Below are 18,551 nucleotides of genomic sequence, written 5' to 3' on the forward strand. Positions count from 1 at the left end.
TTGTTTTATTGCATATAATCTGGTAACTTGCCCTGCTGAGGGGGCCTCTCCACCCCTACACTGTAGTGCTACAGCTGCACCAATGGCACACTTACTCACAGCGCTGTGGTGACAAAAAACAGATATTAATGACTTGTTTGTCCTGTGTGTTTTTGTAGAGTGTGTTTGCGTTGTTTGTCTTGTTGTCCGCCACGCTCGTGTAGTAGGTAGAACAAAAAAACAAAATCTGAATCAGATAAAAATCGTAGAATAAAGTTTTGATGGGCATTCTCTTTTTTTTATATTGCTGACGTGCGTTCATGGGAAATACTGTTGAAGTTTGATATCGTAAACGTAGATGCTGATGAATGATGTGTATCACAGTGGACAACATGGGTTGGTGCTGTGATATACGTGATGTGATAAACGTAGATACTGATGAAAATGTATATCACAGTGAACAACATGAGTTGATGCTGTGTTTGTCCATATCTCTCATGAAATTAATAACCTACAATGTCTTTGGTAAGTATGGGTCGTTGTCTTTCTTTCACTATTTTTGGACTTTTGCGTGTATATTTTTGCCATTCCTACATAGACCCATAACGGCTATGGGTGATATTTTTCAGTGAGTTGTCAGATTTCAGCCTGTCCGAAGCGCGGCCATTTTCCCCTGTTTTATTTGCTCCGCAGGGTGTGAACGTTTGATTCAACATGAAATGCTGACAACTCAAGCCAAAAATATATCTGAGGACTTCATTGACTTCTGATTTAACTGTGTGAGGCTTTTAAATCATGTAAAAGCAAACCCACGACAAGCCTTTTACACCCGGATGAAGTCAGTTATTAGCGATCTGATTGGTCCCTTCTCATGCCTCTCCTCTGTCAATGTCCCCCATTTTGCTGTGTGATCGCTACAGGGCAGCGCAAGCCTCTGATTGGTTGGGACAGGATCGGGATTTCCTTAAAAAAAAATAAATAATAAAAAGTAAACAACAAACACAATCATTGACACGGCAAATCTGACTTTTTTTTAAGGTTCTTAACGGCAAACTCGGATGTGTCCGGGTTTTAATCGGGGGCAGCGTCTTATTTAATTCCGTTGGCCGAAGCAGCCCCGGCAGCGCCAGTGCATGTTGTTAAACTTACATCAACGCTCACAGTTCATGTAGAGGTCACGGTTCCTCCGGCATTCACCATGGCTTCCATGGCTCTTTACCATAGCTGCACAGATACCAGGGTGGTGGTAAAGACGGATCCAATATTGTCAGCTGTCCATGTCTGCATTCCTCTGTCGCCTAATGTCCTCCGATAGGGGTTTATCTGGTGCCTCTATTTACTCTATTAACTCTGCTCATCCGGGCTCTCTATACACAATCAAAGTAACGACGTGTGGCCATTTCTGTGTGTGTGTGTGTGTGTGTGTGTGTGTGTGCGTGTGTGTGTGTGTGTTTGTGTGTTATGTGTGGCGTGTGTATCTGTTTCTGTGTTTGTGTGTGTTATCTGTCTGGTTGAAAGACTATGTCTCTGTTTGAGTTTGTTTGTACGTGTGTGTTTGTGAGTATGTATCTGTGCGTGTGTGTGGGGGTTTTATCTGTGTGAGTCCCTGTCGTGCAGTGTAGCTGGCTTCTATGGGGTCAAATCGGTCTCAAGAATCACAAATGAACAAAACAAATTCACAAATTCACAAAACACTACATGTTCAAGTGGCCGCAATCATTTCAGAAGGTCACGCAAAAATAAATATATATTCTTTGAAGTAATCTATTTAATGTATTTCTGTATTTAAATAAAAAACACATAGTTGTACGAATGCCATTGAATGCTTTTTGTTACATATTATTCAATTTTCTCTAGACACAATCACTATTACGGAATAAACAATATGGCTGTGGGTTTGTACACAGTTATTCTTTGGCAAACACAACGCAAAACAAAACCTGTCCATGCTAACCGGTCCACACTTAAAGGAAGCCATAATTATATTGCTTATATTTATCATTTGCAAGACATTTAAACTTTTCTAAGAAAGTTCTGAAAATGCTAATCATTCCTTTTGTGTGGTGTGAGGTTGGGGATGATTTCAAATTATGGGGTTATTAAATGTAATTTGGCTGAAGAATTGACGAGACGCAAGACCAAAAGTGATGAATATATCCATACAGAACACAGTGGAACCCTATAATTGACCATTTTGCGCATGCAGATTCAACAATCTTTCAAAATGAGATTTTTGTGTGTGCATCTGGAAGATAATTGCGAATGCAGTTATAACATTCTTAAAACGTGAAGTACATTTGCGACTCTTGTCTTGTGCATTTGTGACCATTTGAGACGTAACGGGCTCCCTAGGCTTCACCCATACATGAGTGTGTGTTCCGTGTCTTTCTGTATATCTGTGTCAAACTAACGTGCAGAGCCGACAGCAGAAAATATGATCAAAGCTTCATCCAAAAATAAACCAAATATGTAAAAATGCAGAGCATGACAGCAATCTAGTAACTTTCAGCCGCATGAATAGATAACCAATTATGTAACCGCTATATACAACCGCTTTTGACTTAGCTATATACTAGAGGGCTGAACCCAGCACAGAAGTCCTGCATGGCAGTTGAGACACTTAGTGCACTGAGTATGGATATGTGGCTGAACCCTTTCTGTTGTTTGTGCTTTTAGTCCTTGCCCTGTCTAACGCACTTTTTCTTTCTCTCATTCACCATTCATCGTTTCCCGGGGAAATCACAGGCCTTGGTAAGTTCTCTCTCCCTCTTTTTTCTTTATCTCTCCATCTCTCTGTGTCTCTATCTCTCTCTCTCTCTGTCTCTCAATCACTCAAACAAAATGTAGCTTCTCCGTATGTCCCTGCTCTATCAAAGACACAAACACGCAATCTCTACAATCCATCCCTTTTATTTTAAGCGACCAAACACTCTGCTATCGAGCTGTATGAATGAAAGCAGCAGAGTCCGAGTCGGGGCCTTCCACATGCGTTAATCAACCTCTCCCTCTTCCCCCCTCTCCCTCTGCCTCCCGCCCAGACCCTCGCTGCTCGAAAGGCAGGCATCTCGTTTGCTCTGGTGAACCGCTCCACGCTGAACAATGAGGACCTGGTGAGTACCGCCTCTCTACACCTCTTCATCGCGACCCACACTGTTGGGCCTTGCACGCGCGTCATCACAGGTCATCCGAGGTGAGGCTGAGGTGGCGTTACGCCGTGGCCTCCTGGGAACACGGTGTCAGACCCCCCCCCCCCCCCTCTCGGAGGCTGGGGCGGAGGCGGGGGGGAGGTGTTGAGGGTTTGATGAGCCGATGATGGTTCGTTGTTCTCCGAGTGCAAGGGGGTCATAGGGGCTGCGTCTCGCCGCGACGGGCCGCCGTGGCTCAGCTGTTTCAGTGGCGCCCCTGCTCTGGTGTTTGACGGATGGCCTGGGAGCGCCTTGCCAGGGAACAGAAGCATTCCAAAGATAATGGAGCAGCCCCAGAATGGACTGCATTAAGTCACTTAGTTAATGAATGCACTCACTTATTCATCCATCGACCCTACAATTCATCTAGCTGTGTACATATATCTGTCTGTCTGTCTGTCTGTCTGTCTGTCTGTCTGTCTGTCTGTCTGTCTGTCTGTCTGTCTGTCTGTCTGTCTGTCTGTCTGTCTGTCTGTCTGTCTGTCTGTCTGTCTGTCTGTCTCTCTCTCTCTCTCTCTCTCTGTCTCTGTCTCTCCTTGTCTTTCTCTGTCTCTCCTTGTCTTTCTCTGTTTAACCATTCACACAGGGAGACATACACAAAGATCTGACCCCCTTTAGCTTCATCTGGTCCAAAAGAATGCAGAATGCCTAGCAAAAGATGTAAGACGTCTCAGTCGATAGCCAGGGATTCTTTCTGCCCTGACCTCTAAAGCTCTCTTCCTTAATTGATCGCCATCCCTCGCTCCCAAAGGGAATATAGAGTTATGGGAGGGCCCCGGCTGCAGGAATCATGCTTTCACTCACTCGTAAACAAGCTGACAATCGTACGGTGTGCACATCCACGTGTGCTGTGGCCCGTATCTGAGCATGCTGTGTCATCTGTTCCGACAAACGCGGATGCGCGTTCCTAGATTTCCATCAGGGCCTTCGCTATCTGAAGGGACAGGGATTACCTAATGAGGGGTGGGGTGGGCAAGGCCGATTGGAGGCTTTGACTTCGGGGGCAGGATGTCTCGGCGCTCCCACCAAGGCAACGCTGGACTATTATTAATTGGAGACGGAAAGGGAGCTCTCGTGGAGAGCAGGGCCGCAGATTGAACATAGTAAGTAGGGCGAGCAGATGTCAGTGCTTTATCTGCTGTATTAAGTCCAGCGGTGGGCGTGCATGAGGCCATATGCCGCTCCGGTTGGACGGGAGGACTGGAGGAGAGGAGAAGGAGAAAGAGACGGAGAGAGAGGCGGAAGTGCAGCGCTGCCGTTACGGGAAGAGAAGATCCCCAGGGCTCTGGATCGTCCCTGGGGTTTGTGGTGTGGTGGCCATGTTTCATAGTCTGCCTTCTACTCCCTGGAATGAGCTCTGGAACAGTTTCTCTCCGCCCTTCTTCCTGTTGAACACCTCGTCTTTAATCTATACGCCGACTCAATGCCTGTCTTGTGTCTCTTATGGACTCTTTTGGTTCCTTCGACTGCGGCATTGCGCTACGAGAATAGTGACACATCTATAGGAGAACTTACTTTTAAAAAGTAAAAGTGGAAAGTAGATGAATCACATAAGATTCAAGTTAGTCATAAGTTTCAACAAACGATTAGTTTGGTCAATATTGAAATCATGATTATTCAAACAATTATATTTGAGTTTGAAAACATGATGTATTTATTCAGCATGTCTCTCCCAAAAACACTTTGTAACTGAGAACTTTGAAATTTCGCCTTAAAAAAATACACAAAATGGTCAAAAAGAAATTGTTAAAATCTGATATAATGTACAGCTATTCTATAGAACATAAAATAAAATAATGATTATATTAGTTTTGTGATCATTCACGCTAAATTCGCAGTCAACATCAACATTCGATTAATCGCCCAGCCCTAGTTTCTAGTGTCTATCTTGTTCACTCGAGCAAAGACTTTCTCCTCGCTTCCTCTTGTTTCCTTACTTATGCTCTTTTGTCGCTTCCCTGCCATGCTTTTTGGAGCATGAAGAAGCACTGTTTGTGTTCGGGACACACTCCGCCATCGCTGAATGTTGTGCTGCACTCGGCCGAAACCTCCGCCCGCCGTACGAACCAGAGAGACACGGTTTTATTTAAACTAAAGGCTTTAAGTAACGTAAGCAATGAGCCAGTGTGGAAAGGGGTCAGTCTTTTGGTTCAAGTATATTTTCAAGGGCTACAATTATATAGTAGATACAGAATCTGGATCTGAATTTGTTGTAGTTGGGAATGTTGGGTTGGGATGAGGTGAAAGTCTGCGGTATGGATACGTGCAGCGTGACGTGTCAAACATGTCAAGCCCTGTCAGGAAGCTAACCGATGCTAACCGGAAAACAGGCTTATTCTTATGAGGAAAAAAACTGGAAGTCAAGGACACGATATAGAGGTCAGCGCACAGTAAGAAGGCAGCTTTTCTGGGATCCATTTATACTTCTATAGTATAGCAGAACCTCTGGTGAGAAACAACACAGAGCCTGGGACCAGAAGCAAGACTACAAAGGGAGGACCTTATTTCCTGTGTTGTTACAGAGATATTCTACCCAAGGGAAACTCATTAAAACTCGGACGGAGGTTTTAATGCATGCAGTATTCCAGTGGCAAGTCTACACGGTGTTGATTTGAAACCTTTATAGACACTTTATCTAAGAACGCCGTGTCTGGACGGGATGTTTTAGCTTATCTTCCCACTGGGACCTGTTGACTTGTGCTGGCCGGGTCAGTTTGACTTTGCCGTTAGCCAATTATTTGCTTATCTGATGCCCGCACTTCGCGACGCGATTGGTCGAAAACAAATACAAATACGAAGCTAGAGAAAGTGAAACTACACTTTCATCCAGATCTGAGCTCATCCACTATGATGATTTGGGATGCTTGGAGAAGGCTCTTAAAGAGGCGGTGGGAGGGGGGGGGGAGGAGGGGGGCGTCCCATTAAGGCACAGTCCGAATGACTCAGAGATACTCAATATTGACACATCCATAGGAGAAGTAGCATTTAAACACTCAAAGTGATGACACCTATGGAAAGTAGATGAATCAGATATGATATAAAAGTTTCAAGATCCGATGCAACCAAGAGTTGCGTTGACATCTTGCCAGTCCTAATTGCAGCGACCCGGGTTCCGTGGCTCCGGACCCTCATAGAAGGAGACGAGAGGGGGGAAGAGAGGCGGGAAGAGAGGCGGCACGCGTGTTGGTTGTCATGCCAACGCCGCACCACTGAGTGTCGTCAATCCCTGCACCCCGTCGCATTGGCAACCACACAGCGTCACCCCAGGGACATCACTTGTGACACCCGGCGACACGCACTGCTTGAGCAGTGCCGGAAGGAGAGACAGAGAGAGAGAGAGAGAGAGAGAGAGAGAGAGAGAGAGAGAGAGAGAGAGAGAGAGGAGGGAGAGAGAGAGGGAGAGAAGAGAGAGAGAGAGAGAGAGAGAGAGAGAGAGAGAGAGAGAGAGAGAGAAATGGATACATTATACAGGGAAAACAAATGGAGAATGAAAGAAACCGGGTTGTGTGTGGTGTCACACACATGTGACACATTTTCTCGGTTGAAGCGGTGCCTTGCTCGAGGGCAACAGGAGTCGCTCGGTGAACTTTGAGTATCCCGTATTTTTTAAGCAGCAGTGTTTTAAAGTGTCAACCTTCAGGCCAACAGCTCACTCTTCCCGGAGTCCCCCCCCCCCCCACCCCCCCCCCCCCCTGCCCCTCTATGACCGAAAGGTAAAGAAACGGTCACTCGGATGAGATGGTACCCCAGCCCGTTGTTGGGCTGGGGTACCAGCATGTGTAACTCGCCCAGCCAATAGCGGATAACGAACCCCCCCACTTGGCTTTAGAGAAGCATATCGATTAACAGAAGGTAAGGATTAACCTTCTGCTGTTGTCGGGGAGCCAGATCAAAGAACTACAAAAAGAGAGGAGAGCGGGAAGACAAGCAGGAACAAAAAGTATGTTTATAATTGCATTTTATAGCACTCTGCTGTCCAGGAGAGCATTGTTTCTCCAGGTCGTCTGGAACAATGTGTCAGTAGATGGGGACGTTTAATGCCAGCCGGTAGGTTTCGGACATCTGCTGTTTCCGTTGTCGGTAGATTAAAGGGAAACTCATTTTCTCCTGGTTTAGCTGAATGTTTAATTAAAGGTCCTCTAGGGTCGCGGGCCGGGCTCCGGGCCCACGGCCCAGGGGACACCCGGCCCAACACCATTACTGCTCTTAGATTGCCTTAGAGACTGAGGGTGCCCCGATCGCCATCGGTCCTCATAATGTGTGTATGGGCCTGTGTGTGGGGGAGGTGTGAGTGCGTACGGTGTGTGTGTAGGTGAGGATAGGCTGTGTGTGTGTGTGTGTGTGTGTGCATGTGTGTTTGTGTCTGGGTGGGGTGTGTGTGTGGGGTGGCGTGGGGGTGTGTAGGTGAGGATAAGGTTGGTGTGATTGTGTTTGTGTCTGGGTGTGTGTGTTTGTGGGCTGTGTGCATGTGTGTTTGAGATGGGTGCATGTGTGTGTGTTTTGTGTGTGTGTGTGTGTGTGTGTGTGTCTTCAAATGAGCCCTGTGTTATTTAGGGATTGAGGGATGAAATAGATATTGCACAAAGTTGATGAATAATTAGGAGCTGGGAACTTGAGAGAGAAAGAGAGCATCTCTATAATTTATTCCATACCTTGAGGCGCTGTAGGTAATTTATACATTACCAAACACGGAATATGCTGTAGTTCTCTCTTTCTTTCTACCTCTCTGTCTTTGTCCTCCGGGGTCTCGTCCGCGACTCCTCACCTATATCTCCCCACAAAGCCTTCCCCTTTTTTCCTTTCCTTCGGTGGCCATTGATTCCCTCATCAACCATTGGTTACTGCTGGCCTGCGCAGTAAAGCATTCAATTTGAAAAGGCTTCAATCGCAGCGGGCAATCAGTCCAGACAAGGCACTCTACTGGAGGCCAGAGTATTTGGTAGGGAGAGGAATCTGACAGTAAACCACTCAGCGGGTCAACAAAGCCAGCGGCCTGAGCGGGGCAGTTAATCTGAGCTTTAATGTGATGTAGAGCAGATTTACCTTCATACGGCTGGCCCGGCCTTTGATGAGCAGGTTATCTCCGCGGCATCAGCGGCATCAGCTGTCTCTCTCCCCGTCGTCGGCTCTGGAAGCCCTGTGAGAAACTTACAACGTTGTGTATTGTTTTCATTGTTTGAACGTCTGTTTTTCTGTCGTTCACCTTGGACTTTAAGTGCATTTTGAGATTCAGGTGATCAAGCTTTTCTACACTTTCCATTCATGGTATAATAATTCATTCAGGTGTTCAGATAGTGTAGTGGGATAGCCCACTAGTCGTATGTAAAGCAATATCAAGCATCATGGAATGATCATAACTGAATAACGTTGTTACTTAAAGGGGGCATATTATTCAACCTGGTGTGAGTGTGATTAGCAGTTGCAAGCCGTTTTGGAAATCTGCATCTTCTGACATCACAAGTGGGCGTGTCCACCTAGATGTGTGCTGGATAGATGAGCAACGTTTGCTTCAGTCCACCGGGTAGGCCGGTAGACTGATCTATCCGGCTAATCACACTCACATCTGGTGGTATAATATGTCACCTTTAATGTCTTTTACTGTACCTCCCGAGACAGCCACCACAAAAATTCTCACCCCCCCCCCATCCACCTTAACAAACTTCCTCTCAACCATCTTCCATCTGACTGAAGCTGTTCCCCCTTCCCCCTCTCTCTCTCCCGTCCAGAAACAACACGTCTTCAAGAAGACGCTGCAGGCCCTGATCTACCCCATCTCCTCCACCACGCCGCACAACTTTGAGGTGTGGACGGCCACGGCGCCGACCTACTGCCATGAGTGCGAGGGGCTGCTGTGGGGCATCGCGCGCCAGGGCATGCGCTGCTCCGAGTGCGGCGTCAAATGCCACGACAAGTGCCAGGATCTGCTCAACGCAGACTGCCTGCAAAGTAAGGACCCGGACACAGCCCCCCCGTCCCCCCCGTCCCCCCCCGTCACCCCCCACTCCCACTCCCACCCCGATGCCTCAACACAACACAAAGCGGCGCCCGGCCTGCAGCCCGGTCGGATCGTGTTCAGTGAACCGTCGCGCCCCGGCCGCGTCAATGTTCTTGCCAAAATATCACGACCTCGGGAAAAAGAAACATATTTCATGTTTCAGCCAATTGACGAGTGTGGAAGGGAGGGGGTAGGGGGGAACTGGGGAGGGGGGGAGGGGGGGAGAGGGGGATGTGCATCCGCACCGCACCACACTCGTATCCAGAAACACTGGGTGGCAGGAAGTGAGCGCCCACACCCACACACGTGTTTGTTTTTAGACGCTCCCCCCCTGTTTTTTTCCGCGGCTACACAAAGACAGCGATGGGAAAACGGATTCAGGTGTGTTGCGGATGCTACTTCTCACCCTCTTTGTCATTTTTTTTTACACTGCATCACTGCGTTGGTGTGGATAGAAATACCGCTTTCCACTTCCACGTCTGTTATCTACGTGAGTCGCTCCATGTCCACCTTTTGTTTTGGTGACGTACGCGCGTTGTTAAGCGTGGTTTTTTACTTCAACAAGCCGTGTTATGGTGAACGGTGGTGAATGTTCCGGCATTCCGGGGCGTTGCGTAACATGTAGCTAACAGCTCGGAGGGATACGCTGCGTTACGCTGCTCGTTCAATCACTGATGCCCGTGACAATCTGAAATCATCCCTCTCAATCTGGCCCCGGCGCGGTTTTACGCCCAACAGATGTGACAGCGCGGCGGTGATCCACGCTGCGCCTACAGTCTCACACACACTCTGCCACTGGATTAGCTCGTAGCACGGGCGGTTCTGCAGTTCGCAGTTTTCTGAATGTGATTTATTTTGAATCCCTGTTTTAATCTTCAATGGGGTCTGATGAATTGATTGGAAACAGGAATCAGACGTTACATGGCTTCTCTTATTCTTTTGTCGCTGGCAGAAACGAGGCCTAGAACCAATACACAAACACGCAGGCATGCACACACACACACACAGACACACACACGCGGGCACACGCGCATACATGCATAGGCACGTGCATTCTCTCTACGTACAGCACTTTACGGAGGAGTATAAACCTAACTCACACACACAACCACACACATGCACGGGGCACGCGCACACTTGAATGCATACATAGGCACATGCATTCTCTCTAACACACACACCTCCACTCACACACACACACACACACACACACACACACACACACACACACACACACACACACACACACACACACACACACACACACACACACACACACACACACATAGGCAAACATACATTCAAACACACCCACGTTACCATTCAACATTCCCTTCCCCCATCAAACCATTACAGCCACACATTATATCTCTAGAGATATGCTCTATTTTAGGAGCCTATAAAACATGTCCTCTTTGTTGTATTCGTACGCCACATTTTACGGCGTGCATACAGAGTATTAGCTTAGCGCAGCAGCCAGCGCTCAATCATTGTCAGCAAAGAGTAGCTTTAAGGCTAGCGTGAATACTATGGGCTATGAACACTCACTGCTTAAAGCTGCTGAGATAGAACACCTTTATACTACGCAGCAGACTCAAACATCTCCCTCACTTTTGATTTGTTTGTGTTTGTGTGTGTCTTGTCTGTTTACGTGTTTGTGGGTGTGTGTGTGTGTATATGCGTATGTCTGCCTCTTTTTGTGTGTATGTATGTGTGTGTCTGTTTATTTTTGTGTGTCTGTTTATGTGTGTGTGTCTGTTTGTGTGTGTGTGTGTGTGTGTGTGTGTGTGTGCATTTATGTATGTGTATATGTGCATGTGTGTATCTGTTTATGTGTATGTATGTGTGTGTCTGTTTATGTGTGTGTGTTTATGTGTGTGTGTGTGTGTGTGTTATGTGTACGTGTGCTTATATGTGTGTGTGCGTGCATTAAAGGGGCGGTGGAGAAGAGCTCCAAGCACGGTGCCGAAGACAAGACGCAGAACATCATCATGGCGATGAAGGAGCGCATGAAGGTGCGGGAGAAGAACTGCCCCGAGGTGTTCGAGGTCATCCAGGACATGTTCCAGGTGCCCAAGGAGGAGTTCGGCGCACACCTGAAGACGGCCAAGCTGGCCGTGCTTGAGGGTACCTCCAAGTGGTCCGCCAAGGTCACCATCACAGGTCCGTGACATCCCAACCCCAGACCCATGTGTGGTGAACCCGCTTTCACTATCGCTGTCATTAAAGGGTTCATACCGAACTGGTTTCACTATACTCACCAGCACAGGTCGGGATCTGTGACATCACAACCTGCGGTCAAGGTTTGGGGAATCAGTTTTTCACTATCGCTGTCATTAAAGAGTCCACCCCAAACTATTTCGGCCATAATCACCAGCACAGGTCAGGATCTATGACATCACAACCTGAGGTCCATGTGTGGAGAACCTGCTTTCACTGTTTACATCATTAGAGGGGCCAACACCATCAGGGGTCAACATCAGTGACATCATCTTCAAAGTTGATGTCGCTGTTCTTTCACATGAATCATCAATCCCTATTGGTCGTATAAGCACCATCGTTAGGTCATCAACCACAATGACATTAAAATAACCCTGCCGTGATTCTTAATGATCAGACGGATACAGTGTCAGAAGACAGCGTGTTGAGTTCAAGGTTGTCACCGTTGTTTCATCCTAATGTACACAGTGTTTAACATCTGAAATTATCCCTGATTACAAGAGATCCACCTTGTCACAGCCAAAACATAATCAATGTGGATCTTCTCCTAAACCCTCATTCAGTCAATATTCCAAGCACAAGTGAATTCGACTTAGTTTAGATTCTGATTGAAGCATTAGTCTTCTGCCAAATTGGGAAGCGCCGATGTGCTGTTTTAAACCAGCAAAGTAGCATATAGCAAGTGGGCTATGAGACCCAGCCCTGATCCTGTAATGAGTGACCTTTGACCCCTCCAGGCTGACCCCTAAGCCCCTGACTCCGAACTCCCTCCTAAACTCAACAAGGGTCTAGGATTCGTCCTAGATGCCCAACCGTGGTATGCTAATGAGTATTTATTTCTGATTAACCCCGAGAACTCTGGATCATTAGCCCTTAGCCCTGAACATAAAACATCTATATAGATTTAATTAGATATAATAGATTCTGGAGTTGGTTGTCCCACACTGCCCAACACACTCACACGCAACTAAGTGTGCCTCTAATTATGAATCAGAAATCTATCTCTAAAAAAAACAACATACGGTACTATTGAAGGAATGTCATTCATGTTCCTTGCTGCCTTTGTCCCTGTTTGTACATTAGGTACTCCAGTCAATAGTTTATCAAAGAAATCGTCAATTCATACAGATAATATAGACAGTATATATTCATATATATATATTTAAACAAGCTGTACCCTTGCGGTCATCCATACTATGAATGTATGCTGTATGCACTTTCGGTTTGGTAGGACTCTTCATTGATGCTAATTGGATACACTGACTAGACACTGACTTGGGGTGTGATAGATTAATGAAGCAAAAAAACTAACTATGAAGCAAATGATACCAGCGAGGCATAAAATAAACATAAATTACCACCACTTAGCCATTTTCAGATTTCTTCCAAAAAGGACGATAGAAAAGCAATGAAGGAGAGAATTGACCAAAAGTGCATGCTCCATCTTAAAATAAAAACACGTCTTAAAATAAACATTGAGCCCACGTAAAATATATCCTACAATAATGTTCCAATATTCCTAACGGGCAGAAGAACCTTGTATTTCCTGCTTACGGTCGGCGTGTGCACCCCCCAACCCGACCCAGCTTCCTGCTCACAAACCGCTGAACCCCTGGCTGCCCGCGCCCATCCATCACCATGGTAACCAGGCGCAGCCCTGGGACACTCTGTGTAGAGTTTATCGCTCGGTTTGCACATCTGTTTAGCTGCAGGAGGAGGAGGAGGAGGAGGAGGGCCGAGCACGTGACGTCAGGAAGCGAAGGACGGATATTTCACAATAAGAGCGTGATTAGAGAGATGGAAGAAAGAAAAAGAGAAAGGAGAGAATGAGAGAAACATCAAACACTATAAGGGGAAGAGCGAAACAAGAACCTAACGGATCGTTAGCGTCATCTTACCGAGCGTATTGAACTCCCCGTCGAAGGCTGTGTTCATTGAGCCAGTATTTATCTATTATTTGTTCGATCCTGCATCTCTCTGGCGTGCGATGCTGCGTGTCAGCCGAATGCAAATATGAAATTAGCGACAACCTTGCATGAAATATTCCCCCGACATATGATCCACGAGAACCACTCTCCCAAATCCACTATCCCCACAATCAGCTAATTCTGAGAACCTCCAACCAATCATGTACTCCATTACCTCCCCATGTGGGACGTGTTCCCCTCCCCCTACTACTGAGGGGGTCCAAGGAGGCCTGTCGGGAAAACACGGGCTTAGCAAACTCGTTCTCCCTCAGCCGTTTATCTCTGCTCACAGCAGCCAATCACGACCCGGATACGCCTTGTGTTTCTCTACTCCCAGTGCCTTGCTCAAGGACGGCACCGACTGGAGATGCGTTCACAGGGTTTGAACCGCAAACGTCAGCAAATAAGCAGCACCGACTTTCTTTCGCCGTGTCAAAAATGTTGTCACCTCTATCTGCTTCGCCTCGACCCTCTTATAAATATCATGGGAATATTAGATTACAAAGTCAATAGTTCAGCAATTTTCTGTTGTGATTTGCCTGCAAAGGCCAAACAGTCGATACGGGTGTGGATAAAGGTTATGGTGAAAGTGACGGCAATGACGGTGTGAGTGGAGTATAGGTGCCCTCAAGAAAAATATATGGGGACACACACGCCCTGTCTGAGGCGAGGTGGGTCATCCCTTGATCTACATCAAAAACATGAAAGGGTTAAAGCCGTACTCGCTGCTCCAACACGTGGGCCAGCTAAAAGGTGGGGGGGAGGGAGGGGGTAGCGATTTATCGTGGAGGGGGAGGGGATTGCAATAGTCGACCAAATGAAATATTTAGTTAGCAAAGTGAACTGGGCCCGCAGAAACGTGCGTGAACAAAACCGATAAACCGCACCTTCCTGCACCCGCCCGGGTTGGGCTTGCATCTCCTGGTGTTGTTTTCCTCCCCCTCTCCTGAACGGAAGCCTTTTGATTTCGGGTTCGCCTGGGGAAGGCAGGCCGCTGCTCCTCATTTGTCAGAGCCTGAGCCAGCCCACCGATTCCTGTCAGAGTGGGCTGGGGGATATATACGTACCTTGAATTATTTAGACGGTCACTTATACATATTTAATGGCCCAGTGTCCTTTTTCCTATTTTATGGCGCGAGTGAAATACTCCTGTCTCTCTCTCCTGGATCTAGGTGTGTGTGTGTGTGTGTGTGTGTGTGTGTGTGTGTGTGTGTGTGTGTGTGTGCGTGTGTGTGTTTGCGTGTGTACGTGCCTGTGCGTGCGTGCATGCTTGTTATTTGATTCCTCCTTTCATAACTAGATGCACCAAAGAGGCAAACCACTGATTTATCCTGACATCTCGACCTCGCAAATTCTGACTAGACAGCTACACATAAACAGGATTACATTTAATACAACAGAGCCAGCCAATCAGGGTGCTCCGTGGTTCCCATAAAAGCTGTTGTTACGTAATGGTTTATTTTTAAGCTCTGTGTTGTCTGACACGCCGTGACCCTAACTTCCCAGCAGAGATTGTTTTGGACAGGGCATACTAATTATTGTTTTATTGGCTCACAGTTGGATCACATTGAACAATTCACAAAATTATTATGGGAAACCACTTCAATGCGCTGAGCCGCATTCAACTTCTTACAGGCTCCAGCAATTAGAGGCAATGCATGCCTCTAATTGGTGGTGCTACTGGTACTGGTACTGGTACTGGTACTGGTATGTGTGTGTGTGTGTGTGTGTGTGTGTGTGTGTGTGTGTGTGTGTGTGTGTGTGTGTGTGTGTGTGTGTGTGTGTGTGTGTGTGTGTGTGTGTGTGTGTGTGTGCTTGTGTGTGTGTTTTTTTAATGTGTTTGCATATGTAGGTGTGTGTGTGTTTGTATGTGTATGTGTGTGTCTTTGGGTGTGTGTCTGTGCGTTTGTTTCTGTGTGCAATGGGAATTCATGTAGCTACTCTATAAGAAAACAATGTTTGGAAGGCTTTGATGTTTCCCAGCCTCACTGTATATATAATCGTCATGTGACTCAGCTTCCTCTCCTGTTCTTCTCCAGTCATGTGACTCAGCTTCCTCTCCTGTTCTTCTCCAGTCATGTGTGCTCAGGGTCTCCAAGCCAAGGACAAGACCGGCTCCAGCGACCCCTACGTCACCGTCCAGGTTGGCAAGACCAAGAGAAGGACCCGCACCATCTTCGGGAACCTAAATCCCGTCTGGGATGAAAACTTCTTCTTGTGAGTCTCAATCTCCGTCGCACTCTGTTCCTTTCGCCGTCACCATGGCAACCCCGCCGACAGGCCTCTCATCCCACCCAGGGGCCCTGATTGGGTCTTAGGGCTTTGGTGGTTTGAGTTTAGCCGCCGCTCACCGTAAGCCTGAAGGTTCTCTCTCGGTGGAGCTCTGGAGGAGTGAGGGACGCTGCACACACACAGTCAGGGTATCTATGGCAGCCTCTCACCGTAGCACACACACACGCTTTCCTCAGCAGTTTCTGCTCCCCCCAATAAAGAAAGCACACTAATTCGACACTTCATTTTAGATATGTTATTTTCCATTTCCGACGGGCATAAGTGAAGTCATTTCTATAATTATAGGCTGGGTGTATTTTCTTTTGTCATTTTAATCTTTGTTTTTTTATCTGTGGCTGCGGTCTGGCCCCAGGCGTGATAGGACTCGGATAGAGAGTTTTTCCGTGTGAGCTTAAGCAGCAGAGGGAGGCGAGAGTGGCCGGTGTTGGAGGTGCGGCAGATAATTTGGTCCCTACTGCTAATTCCCTGTATTAGCTTGTCAATTTATGGAGGAACAGACGCCTGGCTGGCAGCTTGAAAAGCTTATCTGATTGTGTTTGTGTGTGTGTGTGCGGTTGTGTGTGCGTTTGTGCGTGCGTGCGTAAGTGTGTTTTTCTATGCATTATTTAATGCATCTGTGTTTCAAAACAAACAAGGCTGAATTATTCAGTGTGTGAATATTGTTTATGGAAAAATAAACATTACTGGTAAGCCATGTATTTGCTTAAGAGAGTTTTTCTTGTTTGTGCCTGCGTGCGTGCGTGCGGTGTGTTGTTTCATGTGAGTGTGTGCTCTCCTGTCTCCAGCTAGGCACCCACCTGTACGCCTATCCCAGTGATGTCTACATTAAACTGTGTTCCCTCACTGAGGGTGGGGGGGGGGGGGGGGGCTTTAGATTAATAGAGCGATACATTACAGCGAGCACATTCCAGCTCTGTGCCGAAGCGGGCGGTACTTAAAGAAAGGATTATTTTAAATAATAGCCAGGACGCTGTTTGCCTGGAGGTTATGAGACTGGAACGTAATCTGCTGGTTATAAATGTGGAGTTGACTCCTGACCCCATCGAGAGATCGGTCGTATCTGGTCATGTCATTACCATCCCTCTGCCGGGGCTGGGAACACTGAGGCAGCCAGTGACGGAAGGGCGACAGAGCTGCATGCTGGGAAAAAGATTTGTAGTGGAGGCATCTGGTCTTTAAGATACTCTATAGGTAACAGTGGGCTGATGGATGGACAAAATGGCCTTTCTATTGCAGTGGCCCCCAAGCTGTTTGCACATTATGGTTGGTGTAATTTGCCCGCAGGGAAAAAGAGTGTGAGATAGACAGTGAGAGATTGTGTAACAACAAGTGCTACACGACCACACGTGCACGCACTAATAGACACATACGCACGCACACACAAACATATATACACACAGATACTGATACACACATAGACACATAGACACACATATATATTCACAGACACACATATACTCACGGATACTGACACAGATACTGATACACACACACACACACACACACACACACACACACACACACACACACACACACACACACACACACACACACACACACACACACACACACACTGACACACACTAACTGATACACACAGACACACACACACATATATATTCACAGACACACATATACTCACGGATACTGACACACCAACACACACACACACACACACGCGCACACACACAGCGGTTCTCTAGTTATATCCAAGCGAGGTGACTTCTGGTGCTGACCCTCGAACATTATAGAAAAAAAGGTTCAGGAATGCCGAGAGACGCAAGTGGCTTTCATGCTTGAATTTTTCATATTTGACTTCAGGTTCCGCTCTGCTGAACCTAACAAGGTGCCGGCGCTTGCTCCCTCCCCCGCCCCCCCCCCCCCCGTGCGCTAACGTCTCCTGTCTCCTCTCTCAGCGAGTGCCACAACGCCACCGACCGCATCAAGGTGCGAGTGTGGGACGAGGACGACGACATCAAGTCCCGCGTCAAGCAGCACTTCAAGAGGGAGTCGGACGACTTCCTGGGCCAGACCATCATCGAGGTCCGCACGCTCAGCGGGGAGATGGACGTGTGGTACAACCTGGGTACGTCCCGCTGCCCCGGGACACAGTCTGCGGGGGAACGGTTTGAGTTCATTGAATCAAACCTTTATTCAATTAAATCGGCATTGTATGTTGTTACCAAACCTTAATGCCAAGCAAAGCAGATGTATGATTTAAGATTGAATGGAATATTCTTTGATTAGATTTGGTTCGTCTCTACATTTCCAAAAGGACTTAACCTAATGCAGTTACAGCCGCTGCTACGGTCATCACGATGTCATCGTTAGACAGGGACATGGTGATGACCACGATCAAAGCTAATGGGATCAGTGTTTGCTTAAAGCAACCGGATGTCGAGCAACACAGCGGGCTGCTGTCTTCTCTGTCTGGCCCCTACGCTGCGGCGTACAGTGGGCCAGGGCTGCAGCAGAGCCCAATGGAAGATCCCACTTCCTTGCTGAGTAATACGGCTGCACCACACTCTGTCACCGTTTGTTTTCCTCAGGGGCTAAACGGAAGCAATCTGCAGTCCTAGTGACTTCTTGCTCTCTGCTCCTCTTCAACCCCTGTTAAATGTTCCTGATGAATGTTTGATCAGAGGATTGTGCTGGTGTCTGCACATGTCCTCCCTTCCTCCTTCCCTCCCTTCCTCCTTCACTCCCTCCCTCCCTCCATCACTCCGTCCCTCACTCTATCCCTTCATTCCTCCCTCCCTCCCTCCCTCCCTCCCTCCCTCCATCCATCCCTCCCTCCCCCTCTTCCTTCCTCCCCCAGCTGCTCTCATCTATAAGCCTCTTCAGCTCCACTCAGCCCAGGCTTGTGCACCATTGTGCTTAACGACAGCTCATCGCTGTGGCACGCCCTGGTCA

General features: G+C 47.5%; 1 protein-coding gene across 1 annotated transcript in view; it reads left to right on the forward strand.

Moving 5' to 3' along the window:
- Positions 1–18,551, forward strand: part of LOC130403934 (protein unc-13 homolog C) — a 109,308-nt gene that overhangs the window by 20,112 nt on the left and 70,645 nt on the right. The window contains exons 6-11 of the mRNA XM_056608482.1: positions 2,725–2,730; positions 3,018–3,089; positions 8,891–9,110; positions 11,095–11,322; positions 15,422–15,563; positions 17,555–17,724. Of these exons, the coding sequence (XP_056464457.1) occupies positions 2,725–2,730; positions 3,018–3,089; positions 8,891–9,110; positions 11,095–11,322; positions 15,422–15,563; positions 17,555–17,724 (838 nt within the window). The remainder of the gene's footprint in view (positions 1–2,724; positions 2,731–3,017; positions 3,090–8,890; positions 9,111–11,094; positions 11,323–15,421; positions 15,564–17,554; positions 17,725–18,551) is intronic.

Source organism: Gadus chalcogrammus, chromosome 14, assembly GCF_026213295.1.
Source record: "Gadus chalcogrammus isolate NIFS_2021 chromosome 14, NIFS_Gcha_1.0, whole genome shotgun sequence".
NCBI lineage: Eukaryota > Metazoa > Chordata > Actinopteri > Gadiformes > Gadidae > Gadus > Gadus chalcogrammus.